This window comes from Dromaius novaehollandiae, chromosome 6 (assembly GCF_036370855.1).
Source record: "Dromaius novaehollandiae isolate bDroNov1 chromosome 6, bDroNov1.hap1, whole genome shotgun sequence".
Classification (NCBI taxonomy): Eukaryota; Metazoa; Chordata; class Aves; order Casuariiformes; family Dromaiidae; genus Dromaius; species Dromaius novaehollandiae.
The window spans coordinates 23,067,150-23,090,605 of NC_088103.1; the positions used below are offsets into that span (position 1 = coordinate 23,067,150).

The 23,456-nt window shown below is 37.1% G+C and overlaps 1 protein-coding gene across 4 annotated transcripts in view; it reads right to left on the reverse strand.

The window, feature by feature from the left end:
• The window catches only part of ADK (adenosine kinase), a 429,583-nt gene that overhangs the window by 143,229 nt on the left and 262,898 nt on the right, over positions 1 to 23,456 (reverse strand). For all 4 annotated transcript variants that reach the window (XM_064513861.1, XM_064513860.1, XM_064513858.1 and 1 more), the window contains exons 5-6: positions 19,806 to 19,978; positions 15,337 to 15,445 (exon numbers count right to left, since the gene is read on the reverse strand). In XM_064513861.1, the coding sequence (XP_064369931.1) occupies positions 15,337 to 15,445; positions 19,806 to 19,978 (282 nt within the window). The remainder of the gene's footprint in view (positions 1 to 15,336; positions 15,446 to 19,805; positions 19,979 to 23,456) is intronic.

The window sequence follows — 23,456 nt, forward strand, 5'->3', positions numbered from 1 at the left end:
GAATGAAATCTGATTTTTCTGGCTTGTTATTTCCAAACCAGCAGAGTGTATTTGGAGGCTGAAGGATCTGGGTAGTGTTTGTTTATTTGAAACACTATGCCAAACAAGGCCATACAAAAAAACCCAAGACAGATCAACTGTATGTGTGCCCTTTTATAATGCATTTGAGACAAAAAATACTTGATACTAGGCATTAGAAGCAAAGAGCTTCCAGAAAATAATCAAAGAAATAATAAACTTCAGCATAAAAAATAGCATCTTGGGTTTTGAGAAAGCAGTCATCTCATCAGAGGTTCTGGTAATGAAAAACTTTATGGCAATTACAGAACAAAATAAGTTATTAGTAATAATCCTTAACATCTGGGTAGAACTGGTTAGTTTATTATTTTGTATTTTCAACCATTTGTGGCTCTTCTGGCAACAAAAACTACTGACATGGAAGAGGAACCCACAATGTTTCACAGGATTTCTAAAAGCTTCTTGTTCTTTTTACTCAAGAGAACAGAATTTGAGAACCGCTTTTATGCCTGCTCTAAAACTTATTACTCATTTGTCAGATCAGGCAAATATTAACTTCTTCTAATTTGCACAAGGCTTATTTTTGAACCATCATCTGTTTCAGGGCAATCATCATTTCTGAGTATTGCTAGGCAAACTTATCAGTGAAGGCAAACAGAACTCCAAAGCAAACATTTCTCTTGTAGAATTTATAGCTAACATGCTTTACGCATTTCATCAAAACTTCCATATTTAGCCAGAGCTCTTCAACTTGAAGGGACTATAAGTACATCTTAGATTTAGCCCAAAAATCTGTACAAATTGTCCGTAAGATCTTACCTAATTTATAACCCAAATTTATACGTTTATGATTGTCATAAACAGGATTTAATTTTATTTCAACTAAAATAATTAAGGCACATACGCAAAACATAAGAGTACACACAGTGTAACTGATTTTTCTTTTTATTCAGCTGTGGGCTACTGTTGCCATTCTAGTATAGATGAGTCAGCCTATAACACTGATTTTCTGCCAGTGGCTATATCAACAAACCAAGGTTCTTATTATTTCAATCCCTCTTTTCTTGTTGTACTAAAAACATAAATTGATTTCCATCAGACATTTTGAATTGGCAAAAACAAGAACACACATTTGCTACCTAAGGGGCACACTCAGTACTAACAAGACTTCTTTGGTTTTGTTTTCCTTGTTTAGGAGTCTTTCAGCTCTCAGTGGAAGCACTGCCTGAGTAAAAAGAGTTCCAACTAAGGCCATGTATTTTCTATTAATTTAAAACTAAAAGCTACTTAGTATTAAAATTGTAAAAATTGAAAACTTAGCTGAATCGTAACAATAGGACAATGCAGCCTTGTAAAACTGATGCAACATAAGTAGTTTCTATTTGCAATAAAATGTAAATGATTACTTTTAACATTACAATATATATAGTACTAAAAAGAATGAAAAGACAAGATTACGACTAAATTTAGAATTTTGGAACAAACTGTTACTGGCTTTAACATACTGCTCAAGTATTGTTCAGAGGAGTTAAGAAAGCCCTTTCAAAGCCCAGCTGCTGCACTCGCTGTATATGTACACATGCACTTAGGTTATGTGCAGGGAGGAGGAAACAAGCAAGTTTTAAGGTTTGCTAGTCTGTAATCTGAGCTGGTTGAAAAGAGGAGAATGGGAGGAAATGTGGCAGTGCTTTTCCTTCCTCACAATATGTCAGTCAGGATCAAAATACCACACACTCTGTCAAAGGCTGTATGAATTATTCTCCCAAACTGGAAAACAAGATGAGGCAAGGAATAAACTGATTCTGGATTAAATATATGTTGACTGCAATTCAATTATGGCCTTTTACATCAGCTTAGAAAACTGAACTCCTGTCCTGCTTGGCATGCTAGGTATTGCCTCCTACATGTGAAAGTCTAAATCTACTCTTAAAATGAACATATATCTACTTGCATATGAATATATATTCACATGCATACTACTGCATTTTACAGTCACATTTTAAAATTTTGCCCTCAAGTCTGATATGAACTGTAGCAACTCTTTCTAGTTGGTAGTACAGGCTTATGATAATTATGTCCTAACCAAGTCTATTTTCAAACATAAACCTAATAGCTTTATCAGTTCAACTGTGGAAAACACAGTACATACTCTGCCATGGCTCACAATGCATGAGCTGTGCTTTACTGTATTCATACTATCACCATATACCTGAAAATAAAATATTGAAGTATGTGGATTTTTTTTAATGTAAAGTATTAACAGAAGCAACGTAAAAAGACTCCTAAGAGCATTTTTTTTCCCTTAAAATCTATCTGAAGATTTATACTTCTCTCTTTCACCTCTAACGCCTTTGTCTGTCTTACTCTCATTCTCATTTTTCTTCTCTCACTAGGGGAGGTGCAAATGATGAATCTTGAGAACTTAAGAGCAGCCATACTAAATTATTGAACGAAAGGTCCTTCCAGCTCAGTCTCTCACCCCAACAGCAGCCACAAGTGGATGGCCAGGCAAGAGAAAAAACAAGAGAAGTACGTACAATACTTGTCCAGCTGCCAACTATTTTCAACGTAGACGATTTCCTGTAGACACATTAAGTTTGCAAGAATCAAGTACCCTTTAGATACTCTTTCCTGTCAGCTCAGTGGTGATATAACTACTGGCAATGTGAAAATTAGCAGACACCATCAGATTACCTGTTCGTCCACAAGCTAGCCTCCAGAGCTACACCTCCCTCACGTTCCTCAGCTGCGTAATTTCTACAAACCATTCTGAGCTGTCCTTGCTGCTGAGCCACTGTCTTCCAACCCACGATGTCACTCATCAACAGAGCAGTCAGTAATCCCTTATTTTAAAGGAACAGAATTGAAATTAACCTTTCCTACAGATGAGATCAAGTCAACCTAACACTGAAAAAAAGACTGTTCGGGTGAACAGGCGTCTTCAAAAGACAGTGGCATGCTTGTAATTTAATGTTCTATAAAACAGGAAGTTTGGGTAGGGAGTATGGTTGAAGTTAAGTAAAATTATTATTAAATTAAATTAAATTGATGTGCTAGATGAACTGAATAAAGTAGAGACTGTGCCTCTAATTATAGGGTACTTTTTAATCAGCCTTTTCTAGTATTCATCTACCAAATGATAATACTCAGTGTTTTCTGTTGTTCCCCTCACCACTGTACAATACTCGAAATCAGCTCTGCAACTGGACAGATTACCATGTGGACATGTTTGCTCAAAAAAAAAAAAAAAAAAAAAAGAAAAGAAAAAGAAAGGAAGAAAGATACCTTCTTTCAATTCTACTGGCATAATTTTGTCATCAGGTTGCTACAGTTATTACATTCATATTCTGACAATTTGGGGGCTTTATAGTAGAAAAGTTCAGTGCCTTCAAAATAATTAGAATTCAATGATTTTATTTAATGTATTTCCCATGCGACCATTCAAACATTTTTATTCTCTTTTAATACAAACCTCGCAGCATCCTCAGAGAAGGCCATTCTAAAAATGTTACCATTTCTGCTCCCCTTTTACGAACTATGATTTACACTGCTGCTGTTGCTGAGAAATGCATTAAAGGCAGGCCACGTGATTTCACTCATGTCAACAAATGATGGCTCAATTAGGCAGATAAGAATCTACAGCCCTCAGCAGAATCCGCTGTCAGCCCACTCGCAGCAGTATAAAGCAGCACTTAGGGACAGCACTAGTTCTGAAGAATGAACACTTGCTATCTTTTATAAACGCTCACTGAAAATTTCTCTTTTTCTCTTCAGAGAAAATTGGGCCCTTCACATAGTTGAAAATTGTCAGTCCCATGCAGTTTGTAAATTCAGCCACTGTTTTAATATTCCGTTCATGATTAAAATCAAGAAATGGTGAGGAACTTTAATTTTAGCACCCTGCTTGACTAATTCCAAATCTTCTGTTTGAAATAAAATATCTTAATAGATTTTAAAAGCAACAAACCCTCCCACCTTTCTTACGTTTTTACTCCAGTCCTCAAAAGAGAGGGAAATTCATATCTAAGGATGAAATTCATTCTTACCTTGCTTCTCTGTGATCAAGTGTTTTAAGAACTACCTATACAAAGAATGCTAAAGACAGCATGCCCAGATGTAAATGCCAATATTCTTGTGGGTGCTCTCAATGGATGGTAATGTTTCTTCTCCGTTCCAGTTCTTCACACCATCTTCTATGCCCACCATCGCTATGTCACAATTCTGCTGAATTCCTTAATTTTAACCCTATTGTGCACAGAAATGGATCAAAATACAGTGCTCGCTCCCTTCAGGACATGTACAGAAAGCAAGAGACTGAAAATTCAGCATGTCCCTTCTTCCTGCTTTTTCTTCTGTTTGTCTCATTCTTTATGATTCTACAACTCTTTATAATGCTTAGTCTTTACTTTTCACAAAACACCTCTATGTTGTTCAGCACCAATTATGCTCCATATGGTCTTAAAAAGACATGTTCGGAGGCATATGCTGAGGCATATTTCATGCTAAATACTGTTGACTGCTGCTCCCCACCATTTTCAAATTTGCAGGAAAGTATTGTTGTATTGCATCTGGCTATACCATAGCTGGCCAAAAAGACTATTAAGAGCAGTGGCACTCGAGCTGTGGCATTCTGCAACAGAACTTCAGTGACTTTAGCATAAAAATAAATAGTAACCAGGCAGATCTTTTCATGTACATATCTTCAAGGACTAGGCATTATTAGTCACACATTACACACGGGAAACTCCATGATTTATAAAGGGAATTGCAATACCTATGGACAATGAGGCGAGAGTATCCTGATATTTATAATGAATGTTATGGTCTAGCATTTATCTAATAATTTTGCCAGAACAACTACATTATTCAGAAATGTGGGAAAAAAATATTGTCCTTAACCAGCACAACAGCCCTGCCAATAAAAGCTTTGGTGGAACCACAATTAGCCTGGAAAGGAGAGAGCATTTCTGCTGGAATAGCAGCTGGTATAAACTGTATCCATACAAAGGTGCTTTTGCCAGAGAAAAGTGTAAATCCCCATGAGGGTTTTCCACAACAGCTGCATCAGCAGACTCCTTTCGCAGACAAGACTGTAGCGCCCTTAGCTTTTGTTTACATCAAACCTTTGCAACGATTAGTACTGGTGTTTTTATCTTGTTGTTCGCATCAGTAAATTGTTGTTTCATGAGTCAAGCCCTACCATGCTGGTCTGGATATGCCTTAGAAAGGGTTAGTACCTAGCCGCATTTCCCTGGTGTAGAAATTTCTTCCAAAACAGCAACTCATTACTTAATTACAGAATTTAGTACTTTCTTAAGTATATCTTCTTTTAAAACATAGGGAGAAAAAAAAGAAAAAAAAATCTGTCTTTTGATCCAAACCAGAAAGTCTGAAAGACATTTACCAAGTGGGTGACCCAGCACACTGCTGATTGAATATCTGCCCCCAAGATGAGCAGCATTAAAGCCACATAGTTCTGTTCTTTAAAAAGAAACTCAGAAAACACCATGAAGATCTTGAGAAGAACAGATCTCAGGGGTCCAAAGACCTTTTTCTCTGTTGCACCAAGGCCAATCCAGGATCAATTTTATGTCCTGTAGCTTTCAAATGAACTTCCAGAGCCTGTTTTAGGAAACAGCTAATTCCTTTTTCAAATGGACCTGATAACAAACAAGGCTGGCTGGACCCAGCCTTCCTGCCTCTTGAGGGCACGACAATACATTACAAGCTTGTAAAAGCCCAACCTGCAGGTCCGTTAAAACCTGTGTTTAATATTATCACTAAAAATCTCTGCGGAAGCATTTTTGCAAAGTACTTTTTATTCTAGTACACATCTGCTATGCACAACATAGCACGCTATGATCTACGTGACACATCTTTAGGATATTGATAAGCTATGTTATAAAAATATTTTTATCTTTTAAAATGAGAATTATTACTTGTAGAGTCTAAAAGTAGCCTCCAGACTCCCATCCCGCTTGCAAGCCCTGATGTTTCAAAACACCTCTACTCTACTGCAAAGGTCAATGTCATTCTAAAATTCAGTACAGTTCAGTTTTTGAGCTATGAAGACGCATATATGAATCACTTTATGCTATGTATACATATTTTAACATTCTACAATTTAAATGCAAAAGTTATTGCCTCTGAAATAACAAGCACAAATTTGACCACTCTAGAATGCTTGTTTGAAGGCAAAGGAAAAATATCACACCTTAAAACCACAGCGTACATGATATCGGACTGCTGAAAAACTTGAACATTACAGAAAAAATCCACTGGAGATGCACCATCTGCACTTCCATCCATGCCCAGTATGTATTTTTGTTTTCATTCCCTTTTACCAAAAATCATTAATCACAACTTTTTTTCAGGAAAAACTACATTTGTATTTAAACAACTGCACTGTCCCTGTTACAGATGTTAAGGGTAAATGAAACTATTATTTGACCTTTAGACCAAGTAGTGGGCTATCTTAAACAGGTTAACTCTCAGCTTTTAAGTTGCGTGCATGCACACACAGACCTTTTGCGGTTACAGAAATTAACCTTTTTCACATAAATCAGAGCACAGTTGATGTAATATTTATATGCTGTTTTTAATGTGGCAGTTGATGACATGGACCCGATACATTTTTCAGGGTTATGCAGACTGCAATGTCTTCATGTGTTAATGAGCCCAACTCTTGCGGAAGGAAGATGGAGCCCTGAATTTCAATCAAATGTGCACAGTGGCAAATACCTGTTAGTAAATAAAATAATAATAAGCTACCTATTAATTTTAGAAGTCAGCATCCAAAATAAGCAACAGTTACCTTAATGAATTTGAATTCCCAAATGTCAGATTTTAGTCTTCAGAATAGTCCTAGATTAATGATTTATATTTTAACCTTATCAGAGAAATACTGAAAACAAAAATGATTCGAGATAAAAGCAAAGCTATTTCAGTCAGAGCTTCAAACTCCTAGGTTTGCCGGCACTTTAATTTTGAGATTTTGCTCTGACAAAGTTGACATGGTAACAGACGAAATTCTCCTCCTCCTGCAGGGATAGCATCTCACGGAGCCTCACGAGGACCTGCAGTAAAACCTCCCTTCCGATGGACTTGCCTCACCCCTCAGAGCAGGAAGGCTTCTCCTTTTTAATTATATTTAAACCGTGTGATGAGCCTGCCCAGCCTTTACCTGTCCTTTGGGGCTGGGTCCCTGCAGGCGGGGGAGAGCGGTGCCGGTGCCGGCGGCTCCCCTGGCGGCAGCGCTGGCAGGCGCCTGCTCCCGCGCGCAGCCCGGGCGGCCGCAGCGTCCTGCGCGGCCTCTCGGGGATGCGCCTCGCCACCAACGCACCAGTTCAGTGTTTCAACAGACTCACAGGATCTGCTAATGAAATAAAAGCATGCCCTTTCCCCTCTTCCTAGTTTTTTTCTAAAAAGCAATATACGTTTAAAAGGGAAATGCAATCACAGCCATTATGTCAATGAAAATTACATGCTGGGTTTATCTCTGTAGGTATCTGTCAAATGCGAAGCGTGCACAACATCTTCAGAGTAATAATGATGTTTTATCATTTTAATTACAAACACTTTGAAAATAATCCCCAAAGTGTACCAATTGGGGTGGTCTGAATTAACAGTAGCTTGGTAGCCCAAGGGTAGCAGAAATAGATTGAGCTACCAAATTTCATAGTAGTTGTAGCAGCTGTCTTCTTGCCTCGGGGAACCTGGGTATTTAACAAAGCAGACAGCCTGGCACTGGCATCTGATTAGTAACGTGTGTACTGCTGGATAGGAGATGTGCACGTCTATTGTTTCGCTGTTTGATTAGGAATTTGGAGAGCTGTGGCGTCAGTTCGCTTTTACAGCTCCGCTCCTGTATGTCCACTTACAGGCACTGTAAATGGGTATTTTCTCACTTATTGCTTACTGTAAGTAGCAAATATTGTCTTCAAGGTGATCGATGAAACATGACAGGATTTAAATGTCAGGGTCAGTTTCCTCCCCATGTCTGTGCCAAAATTTTGCTGAACTGACTGGATGAGTTTTTCTAATTGGGGAGCAAAGCGAGTGCCCGTTTTTCACTTAGCAGAGGTTACAGATTATTTGGAATATCAATTTATTAAAAAAAATAATTTCCTCTAGTTTGAATTTAGGAAGGAAAACTTCTCTTCAGGAAGGAAGGCTCAGATGAAAAATCCAACTGTTGGGTTTTTGGGAAAGGGGGATTGATTTTTACACTTTTAATCCCACAACAGCCTGACGGTTTGGATACCCACTGGGGGTATGAGAATCTCAGGTTCAGAAAATCTGATTAACGGTAAAAATCTTAGTTAACATGCTTTACCTAAAAAAGGCTTGATCTCAGGGAATAACCTCAGTGCAAACAACAATATTACTCCGAGGTCTGTGTTTGAACTTCATACAGCCCCAAAGACCCCCCACGTGGCTCTTCTCTCTTTCCTTCTTTAAGTATACATCACAAATTATTGGTGCTTGTTGGCAGAGTTCAAATCACTGAACTCATTGCAAATAGTCTACTTCAGCTAGAAGTACATTCTTTTACTCTATCAAATCCATCTGAGGTAATAAGACTTGATGTTTTATTCAACAGAGCTGAGGAAAATTGTTGCACAATAGGTTAATTCAAAATGGCAGCATAGAAAATGCATCTGTCAGTGGGGATCAAATTACAGGGCAAGCTCCTCTCAATGCTTAGAAAAACAAGTCTGCAGTTCTACAGATTATGTGCATGTGTGTGTTTAAAGGGGTGGGAAAGGAGCTAAATATCTGAGCTAACCTCCAATTAAAGTCAATCATAAAAACAGCCAATTTAATGAGTACGGATTTCTTTGGGTAATTATAACACCAACCACTTTTTTTCCCCCCTCTTTTAAATCTGTAATTCTGCCTTCTTGTTATTGCTTGCTTTGTCATTAATCGCCTCAGGAACTTGATTTCCTAGCAACAGACTCTGCCACCAAACATTTGGCTCCTGTTCAACATTTTCTTTGTGAAAAATGGCACCACTATTGCCGCCTGGCTGTTGCAGCTAGACTGGCTGTGTAAGTGCTCTAATAATGCAGTCTTCTTGGAGGAAAAAAAAAAATCACATGATAAAAGGAGCAATGACTGAGCTTCACTAATTACTGTGCTGAAGAAGTTTATCTGCAATTTAAAGGCTACTGGGCTAGGAGAAGGATGACAGAGGAGGAAATGTGCATACTCGTCACATAAATAGATATAATTAATAACTTGGGGTGAACATTTACAAATAAATATTTTTACCGTGTTAGACAGATTCCTATTAATTTTCTGCTAGGGAGAAAGGAGGTACAATCTTTCATAAAAGTTGATGATGCATTTTTCTCCACAAAGTACAAAGCATTCATCTTCACACAAGGACATTTTCAGGATCAAACTTCGCAAAAAAAGAAAAACTAGAAAAAAGTTTCTGATTCACTTTTCCATCTAAATTACTTTAAAAAAAACACTGGCAAAAAGCTGCCTGTGCAATGGGAGCAGAAAAGCGCACCACTCCCTACCTGCACCACAGGGTGACATAATGACCACATGCTGGTGGCAGGTTGCACTAAGCTCTTGTCCACATTTCCATCAAAGCAAAAAAACCTGGGAATTTCTCTATTTATGAGCAAGAAAGTATTTTCCCCACATTTGTTCTGCAAGCCAGTAAATGACAGATTTGTTTCCTGCTTCGATAGTGAACCTATCCATTTCTCTCTCTAAAATAAACGCGTTGCGTTTCCTCTGTCACTCCGAGGACATGCGGTTCCACAAGATGGTGGTTTGCAGGAAGACAAAGTTATCCTAGGCCTGCAAAGAAAATGCCATGACTAACTGTTGCTACCTGAAGCTTTTTCTTTATGGTCAATATAGACAGTCAAAATTACGTCTTCCCAGCCATAAAGCCTAATCATCACTGCGAGAAATACGGTTTTGCATGTCAAGTGGCATACACACTCTTGCCAGAGCACTATGGCAAAAGTTATCAAAGGCAAAAAAGCTATCGTGGAATTACTCAAACAAATGACTTTTTAGGGGGTATTCTGACTCCTGCCACTATCTGTGTATGTCACTCATTTCCTATGAGGCATACATAGACCCAGCACATCTGAAAGGAGAAAAAAACCCTACCATAATCCATTTTAAATTATCATAATCATCATAGCAGTGAATTACAATAAAAATGCCTTCATTGAATATGCTTCTGAAAGGAGGAGACAGCACAAAAGAAATTTCATTTATACTTACATTGTTACAATAATCAACATTTTTTCCTCAAGCAGAATAGCCAAAACCCATGTAAAATACTGCAGAATATTATTTAAGCTTTGATACACATTGCTGACATCAAGCTTATGTTTTGACAGACTCATGTTGAAACCAGATAATTCCGCCATCAAGCCCACTACACCACCACAGTATCTCTCTGCTTAGACAAGCACTTAGGCATTAAAAGAAAATAAATATAAGAATACCACAGTATTTGTTGAAACATACCAGGGTGTTTGGAGTTGTAAGAACTTTTCTTCTAGCAGATAGGTATATTACACACGGTTCATTAACACATGCTGCAATACATGACATTTCCTACTTGTAACACAGCCTAAGACCAGAATACATGGTCTTAATCAGAACTGTCGTTAACATCAAAATAAGCTAGACTTGTCGTGAACTTCATTAGCACAAAGAGATACTGAGGGTAGTGAAAGTAATTCAATCGCAGGCAAAAAAAATCTAAGTAGTATTAGAAAATTTTATACCAAATGCAATGTAACTGAAGGACTTTATCATTGAGAAATTTCTATTATTAACTACATGAACTTAGGAAAAAGGAATGGTTTAAACTTCTGCAGATTGTGAAATAGTAACAGCCCATGCAAAGGTGGCTGAAATGAAAGCATTATCTCCTCTGAGCAAAAGGTCATTTGGAAATATTGGAACGGAGCAACCCAAAATTTGGCTGCTTAGAAACAGGTCTTTGGGCTACAAAACATTTGCATTGCTCCACTACTCTACCTACAACAGGTACCAAAGAAGCTAAAGTTTTCAGACGCTGTCAAGGCAAAAAGCTAAGAAAAGGGATCGTAAGCGGGCATAAAGGAAGGTGCAAACCTGGTCCCATACCTTCAGGAACTTCTCATAAGCATGAGCTTCACAATGGCAACGCAATACCTTTCTATACCAAGTGGATAGACAAGTCTATGTAGATACTACACAAAAAAGAGACGTCACTAATAACTATATGTTAGACCTTACTGTTAACAACAGCTTTTTAGCATAGAAACTATGCCTATGAAATACTATTTCAAAGACAGTCCTTAACCAACAATCTGTTGTTTTCCTTTGTACAGAAAAGACATACAAATATTGTTCTAATAGAAGATCTGGATGGTTTGGGGGAGTTACCACCCCCCCACCCCCCCCCCCACACACACACATTTATTACTTAATCGCCAAAATAATATTACCAGGAAGGGATAGTGCTTCACCCACTCAGCACCTCTAACTGCAAACTTTACATGAATGCAGGTGCAAGACTGAAGAACAAATTGAGTAAAGCTAACTAATCTGGGAGAAATAAGGATGCCTAACTGGAACACAAGAAAAAAATACATCCAGGGAGGCTACACTTTTGGCAGTAGCTTTCAAATACAGACAGAAAGTTAAAACTGAGCTGGCCACATGAGAAAGCAATATAAGCTGTTACAGAGTCAAAATTCCACAAGGTTAGTTGCAACTTTTAATAGAGGAAAGCATTTTTTCCTTTTGCATTTTCTTCCCAATATCAAAGGGCAAGTGCAAAATTCATTATTAATATACAGCAATGTGTAGGTGCTAAATGGAGTCAAATGACAATTAAAATCCTCCGCACTTTGTTCTGTTCTCCTAAGTATCTCTTATCAGCATTTTTTTAAAATCAAAAAACTTGACAAGTAACATGTCTTTAAATTCCAGACCTTCACAACATATGAAAATTAATGACTATAGACTGAAAGTAGTGTCTAAAACTTTGAAATATTTGTGTCCGAGAAACTGACAGTGTTTGGTCAGAAAACGGAGTACCAGCAATTCCCATAGATTTCAGTAGGCACTGAAGACTGATGATCTCAACAAAAAAAAAGATCAATATATGTTTTAGAATTCTTATACAGAGGTCTACATAAATACAGTAGTGCTACCATCGGTTTAGTCAATGTCTCTGAAAATAAGACTTACAAGTAAGGTGCTAAATACGGATTTAGATCACCCAAGTTTGTAAGATGTGGCTACAATATGTAAGAATTCTAACATGCAAGTCCTGGTAAGAAAGCACAGATCCACAGAAAGGAAGAAAAAAAATATCAGACACACAAAAGCCTCTCGTTTAAGACTGTTTTGATGTCAGTCTGTCCCGTTCACAATTTCAGAATTGTCTTTTCAGCATAACAATGTTTAGCTTTATCAGAACTCTCCTTATTTCGAACTAAGTTGAGAAAGTCTGAGGAAAAGAGATTTTCTAGCCCCAGTAGGAAGCAAAATCCCTAGCAGTGAACTCTAATCAGACACCAGCAGTACAGCTAGATGATCCACAATGAATTTAATACGACAGACTGGAAGATACAATGTCAATGGTAGAAATTACTACAAGTACATGAATTCAAACTGGAGAAAGGAAAGAAATTGCATGGAGTATGATGGTGCATGTAATCTATTTTAAATGATACAACCTAGAATAATTTTAAGGAACTAAAATGCACCTTTTTAAGTTTTCCGTCTTTGAGAAAGCTGGGGCAGCCTCTCTATTTTGCTTCCATCTATGATTTACAAGGTTCTATTCTCTGCTAGTCTTTCTCCAATTTGTCTGGCTGATCTGATTACCAGATGGCTTAAATAAATGTATTGTGTTCACTGAGGGTAACAGAAGTTCTCTTTCAGGGTTCTGTCATGGGTTCACTATCTTTCCCTTTGTACCTATTCCCCCCTCTGTGAACTGATTAGATTTCCGAGTTGAGTTTCATCTGAGGGCTGTTCTGCTGAATGCAGCACTGGAAAGCACATTATCTATTCCAAGAAACATGTACAGACGACCACAGGATATTGCAGACCTGTCCTAAAGCAACAACTGCCCTCCTCTGCCAAGCAAATGGGTTGTTTGACGATCTCAGGACACGGATTTCCAGAGTAAACATCTACCGCTAATAGACATCTGATGCGTTCTAAGAAATAGGTGACAGTTGGCTAGAAAGAAGCAAATACAAAGCAACATATGCACAGTGGAAAGCCAAGGAAAGTAACAAGACTGAAGTGAAGACAGACAACAGTAGAAAGCTAATGACCAAAAGAGCTACCCCATACCTCAAAAGCAGTAATTCCTCACTACGTGGCTTTGTTTAATCTGGTAAACTGCTACAAAACTGAGCATAAAGAAGCTAAAAGAAAGAGAAGGGCACACAAGGCCACGAAGGCATTGTGGCATTAGGGAATGGGTACAGTTCTATACATTATGTCCTTTCTTTAACTATTCTTACATATGGGATCTATAATCTGAAGTGATAACACTGTCCTAAAATTCTCTTAAATAAAACCATCGAGCGCATTTGCTACATGTGTGGACCAGGTCCTTCACCTAACAAATCTCCTCTTGTAACCAGATGTCTGCTTAAACAGAAGTCCGTTTTGCAAATATTTAATACAGTTTTTTAGCGCTTCACTGTTACTTATTTATCCGTCAAAATATGAATATTTTGGGTTTTACTTTCAGTTTAGCACAATAATTCTACATCTCTTGGTCAATGCCTGGATGCCATAGAACTGGCATTTGAAGAACAACTTTCAGTATATATTGAAATCTGTAGAGTAAATCAGCTAGTCAAAATTAAAGTGATCAAATCAGCTGAACACAGAAGAAAGGTTTCGGACTAAAATAAGATGAAGACGACATGATAAAAAAGCCAAGTCTCTTTCACCTCGTTCGCTTCCCCTGAAGCATCTCCACTAAGCCTAATTTTTCTAAATTATATATTGGAACCTTCAGTGGTAATTATATACCAGCATTGTAAAATACAAAAAGCTTGGTGCAGCATAGCTTTTGATAACATTTGTCATTCTCCTTCTTCATTTAACAATACTCTTAGCCTTTCTAAAATATTTAGCTCATAGTATTAATTCCTAACCACAGCATTCAGGACAGACTGAGGTATAATTATTGAGAAATGAAAACAGAATACACTTGAAAAACAGATATTAGAAATCAGTAGACAAAAAAAGTATCTAGTTTTGAATGAAGCACAAACATATGGCAAGAGCAGCAGGATGTATTTTCTTTGTATACTGAGAAGGTTGCAACTATTTTTTGACAGTTATAAAGGGGCAGTCTTGGCCATACACAAGAATCAATAACAACCATGTAAAGCCTACAGCAGTGCACACTAACAGGCTGTAGGAGACATTAACACTAGCTAAAAGAAATAACTGTATTTTGAATGAACTTGTTCCTCCTGGATAATCAATTTTTTACACTTCTTACCAGCTGTTCCCACATAGCTCAGGTAGCGGAATGGAAGCAGCTGTCATACAGAATACATACATTATATGCACATTACGAGGATTTAATCTATCATAGATGTTTTATGTTTGCTAATTGTGATCAGTTATATCAACTTGAGAGCAAAATGAAAACAAATTCACCACTTCTATCTAGGCAAGATGCAATCTGAACGAATACACTAATCTGGCTTGATTCATTCTTGAATGGTTAAAAAAAAGTCCTACTAATTATGAATCTACTAATGCCTCATCCCCAAAACCCCTTTATTCCATATAAGATTTCATCATTTAAATCAGTTTTCCCCACCGCCCACATTCAAGAGATTTGTCACAATCATTGTTTCTGAAATATTGAGTTATAAGGTGCCATAGTAATTACTATGGAATAAACAGCAATTAAGATTGTTCACACAAATAAGCTCAAACTGTTTGCAGTGAATAATTATGCTAATAGTGTTTTTCTACATAATTTGTGCATCCTTCACAACAATCTACTAGCAAATGTGAAATGTAAATTTGATGCACTATTACAAAAGCTCTCAAAATGTTTAGTTCTTAGGATCTCTCCCACTAATTTAACCACACAACTAAAACATAGTTCTACATTCGTTCATTTAATGTTGAAGAAATCAAACTATGCTGAAACTGAAGCCATGATTTTCTTTCATCATATTCATGAGAAATCACCCCAAACCATGTGCAATAACCACCCTCACTGCTTAAGTCCCACAGACAATGCTGTAGCACAAACTTTCACAATTTGAAAGAAGCTGAACTTACTGCTATATAATAAACTTTGGCCTTTTCCACCAACTTCCAGTTCTTCTCCAAATCAAGATGCTTTTCCTTCTTATAGCAATTAGCAGCAGCAAGGTTAGCTACAAGAGACCTAGAAGTGATTAAAACACAGGCATTAGATCCTCCTTTATTACTACCACAAAATTCTCGTACAAAAAATTCTCGAAGATGATCAAAGACTCTCAGGAGCATGAAAGAGATTTACAAAGAACACTGTGAATCACACATTTAGTCACGTCAGAATATTTTAAAAAATCAGTATATTTAAAATCCGCACAATTTATATTTTACATACCTATATATATATATATATATTATATTATGTTGCTCACACTACTTCACTTGCTTAGAATCAACCTTTTTATATTCTGTGATCAATTCTCTGTACATGGCGTAATACCCCCAGATGTTCATTAAGTTCTCTTCTAAAACCCAGTATCTGAACTGGGGTAGCTGCTTTTGTTTATAGTCTACAGAGCATTAGCCCTCACCAGGACCAAAGAGTTACTGGATATGTGTGTCTTGCCATTTTGCTTTTCCAATGGATATTTGTATTATTAAAGAAATTGTTAGTTACGCTTATATCTTCATTCAGCACATGAGTAAAGTACCACCTGAAAAAGGGTCAAGTTGTTATCCTAGATGATGAAAAGTAAAACAACAAAGAAAACAAAACAACAACAAAAAAACCCCTTTAGTCCAGCTATGCATTACTGGAAAACTACCAAGAACTTATTTGCACTTAATTCTTTCCTAGCAAATTATAACATAAGACATGGTACACAACTTCCATTAGCAAGAATAAGAGACTTGTATTGTATTTACTCTGTTGCATTTAAGATTTACTCTATTTAACATCCTCACCTGCAGACATTCAACCTTATGAAACACATAGACATTATAGATGTACTGCTAAAAGCAGGAGAGCAAGAGAATTATGCACGAGCTTTTAATTCGGGCTACCATGATTAAATCCTTCTGTGCAGTTTCATTATGAGAATGTTCATTAATATAATTTAAAACAAACAAAAACACCAAAGGAATCTCTTATAATGATGGCAACCAAATTTCCCTATAAGCTTTCTGAAACATTTGTCACCAGCCATTGCTGAAAGTTAAATAAATTATCAACAGCAAAACAAAAAGATTACAGGCTAACTTTTTCTGACTAGATTAAAATACACAGTAGAGTTCTGTGTCATTTCATGCCTGAAGGAATACTCTTGGGGCCTCTCACTCTTCAGAAGGCCTTATACCCAGAAGCCAAAGAAAACTAAAGTGAATTTAGGAAAGAAAACCCACTCCATAGCAGCACAAGAAGTTCTAATTCTTGGTGAATAAGAGTATTTTCAACTCACTGACAAGAAATCCATGAAAGGACCAAGTAAATCCAAGCCAGACATGCACATAACCAGTAATTTTTGTAAGCCAAGCTTAGAAAGTGAATTCAATCTCCCAGTTTTGGCAACTTGTAAATATCCATCAAGGACCTAGCAGGAAAAATCTTCTCTGTCTACATGCATTCGGATTGATAAGTGAAAAGCAATTATGTTCCAGAAACCTAAGCAAAGACTGTTTATATGTTTGCTTTCACTTATGACATGCCCTTGAAACTATAAACCTAGTTCTCAGTGGCTACATCCAACTGTGGAGATGCTCTGTATGTGATGTGTAGTAAAAGATCATTACAACGAAGGCAAAGCACCAAGCTTTCCTAAATTACAACTATACAGTAACAGCATTAAGCTCAACATGAGGAACACAGAGAAGGTAGATGTTTCTCAATGAAATGTGGTAATTGGAGACAGCGATGGTGCTTCCAGGCTAACAACTTAATGGAGACTCTGTGTGTATATGTGTGTGCACGCATATATGAGCAAAATGTACCAATCAGTCAGATTATGATGAAGTCTAGGTACTATTTAACAGTTTAATCATGTGTTAGTATTTTATTGAAGATACCTGAAAAAACAAAGCATATTGGTATTGTCAAGTTAGAGAATTTAGAGCAGTAATCTCCAATTAGCTTAGAACCCTCTTCTGTAAAAAGCTAGGCAGACTTAGGAGAAACAACAAACACTCATTTTCAGGTATCTGGAACATAAACTTGCATAGCCACTTGCTGGGAAAAACAGGAGTGCTATTTACCACCTTCTAGTTCTCCAAAAGAGACAAGAAATCTGAACTACCTTAAGAAGGAAGTTAGCACATGCCTTAACTAGGATAAAGGATTAATCAATAAGTAGAGATATCAACTGGGGCCATATTAGAGAGATTCTTACAAATCAAGAAAACATTGAAAATCAAAAAACAATCAGAGGGAAATCAAAGGTTGAGAATGCATTATGGTCTCACCAAAAGAGACAGGTTTGCAATAAATCCTTTAGTGGTGGTCTCTCTTTTTTTTCCCCGCCTGCACCCCCGAGAAGGGAAATTAGTCTCTTGTACTCCATGTAGCTGAAAGCACATTCTAAAACAATGACCGAGATGAAGCCACTGTCACTAGTATTTAAGCAAACATTTGATATTAAGAGAGAGAAAAGTGATTTATGTTAGCAAATCAAAACAACTGCTCAATAAATTGTTACTATTTTAAAGAAGTATTTGCAGACATTTTAATGAATAAATTTATCTAAACTATTATATTCCATTAAGATGCATGGCAAAAAAGCATATACTTGTTTTGAGTTCATTATGTTTGTCTATTGACAATCTTGACTTCATTTCCCCATCGTGTAATCTAGGAAGTGGCGACTGCCACAAGATACACACACAGACTGTGTGACTGAAAAGAGAATCACAGAGCACAGCTTTATTTCATGTCTTCTTTTTGCAAAACTGAATGCAGATCCTAGAGATGAAGGCAGAAGTCTGTAAACGTAATTAATGTGAGAACTCCCGATGAAACTGATGACTTTATCTTCTGCTTTGAGTATGTACATTCATTCCTGAGAGTACGATATTCTTTAGGACTTTAAATCGGGAGGGACTGGTTGATAAGCTGGAGGACAGGGCTGTCTGTCATTCAGAGGGACTTCAATAAACTGGAGAAATGAGCTGACAGAAAACCTGAAGTTCTGAAAAGGCAAATGTGAAGTCACACACCTGGGATGGAATAACCTCACACAACAGTATAGGCTGGGTGCTGACAGGATACAAGGCAGCTTTGCAGAAAAGGACCTGGAGGTCCTGGTGGACAAGACATTGAACACGAGTCAGCAGTGCACCCTCACAGAGAAGAAGGTTAATTGCATTCTGGTCTATTTGAGCAAGAGCATAGCCATCAGGTCAAGGGAAGTTACTGTATTCCCCTCTATTCAGCACTTGTCAGAGTGCACCTGGAATACTGTGTCCAATTTTGGGCTTCCCATTACAAGACAGACACTGACATACTGGAGTGAGTCCACCAGTGAACCACCAAGAGAGTTAGGGGGCTGGAACACACAACACACAAGGAAAGACTGGGTTTGATCATGTTTAAGAAAGATGGCTAAGGGGAGAGCTTACTACTGTCTTTGACTACCTAATGGAAGCTTACAGAGATGATGGAGCCAGACTCTTCTTGGAGATGCACAGTAAAAGGATAAGTTCAAATGCTGTGAGTGGAGGAAGAAGAAAGGGAAGGGACACCCTCCAGATAAACTCCTGTTCTTTATTATCTTTTTGGAAATTCTTGTTTTTATTAATTTTATTACAATAACCAAAATGGATATCCTCAGTAAGAGTTTTTTTTTTTTTTTCCTTCTTCTTCTTCTCCTTACAGAATGCTCTGAAACACACAAAATAACACAAAGACCATTGTCCATAGCCTACTACAAGTAAATAAGATTGAGTGCATCAAAGAGCTCTGGAGAAGTAATTTTGATAATACAGAGGTCATATAAAAAAAGCAGCAAATGAAAAAATGAAAGACGAGATTGAGAACTAATTAAGATCTAGACATAAAGAATTACAGTTCTTAGATGAATTTCCACGGCGACAAAATACTCACTTTACTTCCTCCTGTACAAAATCAATTTAACCCTTTTAATCAGGTTATATACTGACATCTCTCCTACTTAAACACATTATCTTCTGAAGTATTTTCTTCACATAATGGAACATGCCAATCAACTCTCACATACACTGCATAAACATAGTTGTTAACCAACTTTTGTTTCCCACGTTTTCTCTCTTCAGAGCAACAGAACAATTTGAAATTCAGAAACGAGAAGCGACTGCAGATTATCTCACATTTTTCTACTCTATTCTCTGATATTCTCCAAATGCAGAAGAAAAAAAAGGCCCAAATTATGAGCCAGGTAGCCCTGTGCTGTCTCAAAACTCGTGCTGATAGTTTCTTTACTATACCAACTACAATTTCTAAAAGGTCAAATATTCCAAACAAGTTAGGTTCCACACCTATGCCCATTTCACTCATATCTTAAGAAAAAAAATTAAATGCACCTGACCTGTTATCGCTAGTGATACATGCAGCACAGGTTCCTGTTGGCTCTTCACTCTGCTCATAGTAATGGGCATCCACATGAGCCTCCTCAGCCTTCTTCTTTAAGATCTCCCCAAATTTATCTTTGCCAATGCATCCAAAGAAAGTTGCAGCTTTGTAGGGGCTCTGAATCATCCACTGCAGATCAACAGAAAAAAACAAAACAAAACCCAAATATAAATAGTTAGCATGCCATTTTTTTCTGTTTGCAATATTTAATTCCGTGCCTACAAAGCACAGTGACATACAAGGATACTACAGAACACTTCTATGCCAAGTAGAAAACATCAGGCACCTCAGCTGAGACACGATCAACAAAGAATAAAGAATTTACTTTAATGGTCTTGCTGAATATTTAATAGCTAGTCTAAAACTCACTTAAGTACATGTAACTGACTGTATATCAAATAAAGTATGTATAAAATACCTTGTAAAAACATACTAAAAAAAAAGTTCCCTTGCTCAAAGGAGATGCCTGTACACTTGCATTCAATCAAACTGAGAATGGTATTTTTGAAGATTTGTAGAAAAGCAAAAATAAAAAATAGAGGGAGATAGCAAATATAAGGAAAACAGTATGTTTGAGAAATCTAGAAAGAAACATTGTGCAACATTCACAATATATATAAAAAAACTAAATGGTACTGAAAATAACCTTTTGTGTCTACCATTTAATTATATGCAAATAAAGGAAATGCTCCCCATTCACACTGTTAAACCACACATGAAAATATCTATCTTCAACTTTATTGAGAGCAGTTCTGTCACTTGTAAAGAAAGAACATAGCTGCATCGTGTTGCCAAGGTGCTGGGTTATTCCATAAAGCTTCTCTTTTATTAATACTAAATACATATCATTCAACTGTAAATGTAGCTCCATTTGGTATTAAGTTAAAAAAAGTAGCATTTAGCAGGAAAGTAAAATCAAGAGAGAACTAAAAAAAAAAAAAAATGTGAAGAAACAATCACAGGCCCTAGTCTGCTAGTGATGAGTCAACCAACTGAAGTCATTATAATTCCCTCTAATTACAGCCAGAAAGCTTATCCACTCAATCTATAGTATGAATTAAAGGCTACATCAATTTACTGCTATGCTAAAACCCTACTTATAATTGTTTCCTAATCAAGATTAAAATAAATGATAATGTCTCCATTACAAATCAGCATTAGTGGTATCTGTGGGTTGTAGAAAGGTCAAGTAACTGAGTGGCAAATACATGCTTAGTCACATCTTCATTACTTTCAGCTCCAGAGGGAAAAAAATTGCTTTAGTCATGCAAAAGTCTTCATTAATAAGGCAAAGGTGGATAAAAGTAACAAGGTCTCTTTCCTGAAGCAATTTAATATGCATCATAAGGCCAAAAAGATTGTGTTGTCAGATGGCAGCAGCGTTCAATCTCTCATTCTTGAAAGGCATACTAGACATGCTCTGCTGATCTATTCAGTACCATTCTAAATTAATATAAATTAAACCTCTAACAAGTAAGAGATCTATCTACAACACCCTTGTATTTTACACAGAATACTTTGCAAAGTGATAATTTAATATTTTTTAGAAGCAGTAGTCTTTTATATTTGGAGGTATGGTTAAGTAGAGCAGATTATTTAACAAGATTAAAGATGTTGTGACCTACTGTAAGGAATATGGATCTAGTTTCCACATTGATCAGGACAGACTCAAAGCCTTGCATCCTGTGTTGAAAAGCATGCCTTACTCTCACAAATAACAAGAATTAACAGAGATCACTCTAAACACTATACACAAAATGCACCTTAGGCTTACAGCATTTTCTCAAATTACGTAACTTTTCCACTCTTTTATATATAAAGTCTGACAACATTTGGAGCAGTAGTAAGTAGTATTTCACATACATTTCTGTGAAAAAAGAATTCCTGTTAAAATATCAGTTTTGGTTATTGGCAGTAGCTCAATTTGAATTCAGATGTGATACATGCCATAAATAACTGTGACAGTCCTTACTTTAAATACAAATTATCCTTCAGAATCAGAAGTCAAGATCTGGAGTTTCTTGAGACGAACCTCTGTATATTTGTGCAGACCACTTCTTCTGTAAGTAGCGGTTCCTCTCATACCGATGATTAGTTTGGACATGGGTATTATACGGTGGGGAATATTGCCACTGTATAGATATTCTTTCCATTTGAACATCTGAGCTAAGTTAAGCACTGAGGAAGATGGAAAAGCAGTGTTCCTGTTAAGATCCTCTCCTCACAGATCTCCAGTTACAAATACTCCCAGCTCCTTCTTGGAACCATCTCTATATACTCCCATAATGACAGTAACGAGCTCTTGCTAGTTGAGTAAGAATTCCCAATTGTTCTTCCTTTACCTCAGTTAAAAGACTACGTATTTGTAAAGGAATAAAGCGGACACTACATTGCCAGTATGATGAAGGCGAACTACAGAAACGTATCAGTGGCATACCATTAAAGTTGTACCTAATGGAAGGAGCCACAGCAAACACTTTTTCCATTTGCATGAAAAACAAATGAGACAAAATAATGTCTTCAGAGTAGACCTTGGAGCACGTTCTTTTGCATTTGACCCTGGATTGAGTCTAATTTGAATATCCTGATATGGAAAAAACAGGTTTTTATGGACTACTTCATACACCATTATTATTGTTTTTAAACTTTTGGCTGAATGACTCTAAATGACAACGAGGGCTCAGTCGCCACAACACAATTATCACCATAAAACAATCACGTAGTACTATATCCAATCTCAAATGAAGGCCAATAACAAACTGTGCACGTTAATGCCAGGTATAGGACTGTATCAACTGCAAATTCAATTTACAGATTTATGTGGAATATAAGATTTAATTGAATGAAAAGACTCTAGACAGAAATGGAAAATGACCCAGCTCAGCAGGCTCTGGCATAATGAGTTAATTATCTAGGGTTTGACTAGGCAGCGAGGCAGTTATTAACTAACTGTATTGACAGTTTGGTCAGGAGAGGTTGGCACCTGGCCACACCAAAGATCCTCACCTTCCCCAAGGGAGTTTGAGGCTGTTAATGGCCCAAAGACAGAAGTGACAGAAGTAGGAACTTATCATGAAGGAACAAGACAGCCTCAGGAGGGGGAAGATTTGAATTTCAATGATACTGCAGAGGAAACCCAACATCTAGAGTGGCTTATGAAATCCAGTGTGTTTCTCCATCCTGCAGTTTTCCTCTGTCAACGCAACTTAAGGACATCAGGTACACACAAGGACAGGCCCTGACCCTGTCAGTTAGGATAAGCATCTGTGACAGAGGAAGGAGCAGGGGAAACAAAACACCTTTCAGATGTTCTCTTGAGTTAAACAGATTACATTTTCCTTATATTTTTATTGTATTCACTCTGAAAAACCAAATGCAAATATTAACATTTTTAACTACTTTTTCCTTGCCTTTACTATAACCCTAGCTTAAAATTGGGCTGATTTCAAAATAAGCATCTAATATTGAATTACCCTATCTCTGCAAGCAAATTATTCCTTACAATCAAATAGTGAAGCCAGTACTTCAAAAGAGGCCAACACTCCGACCACTAGAGGATGTACTAGAGAAGGACAGAATGCTGCTCTCCTTAACTTCATGAGCCTGA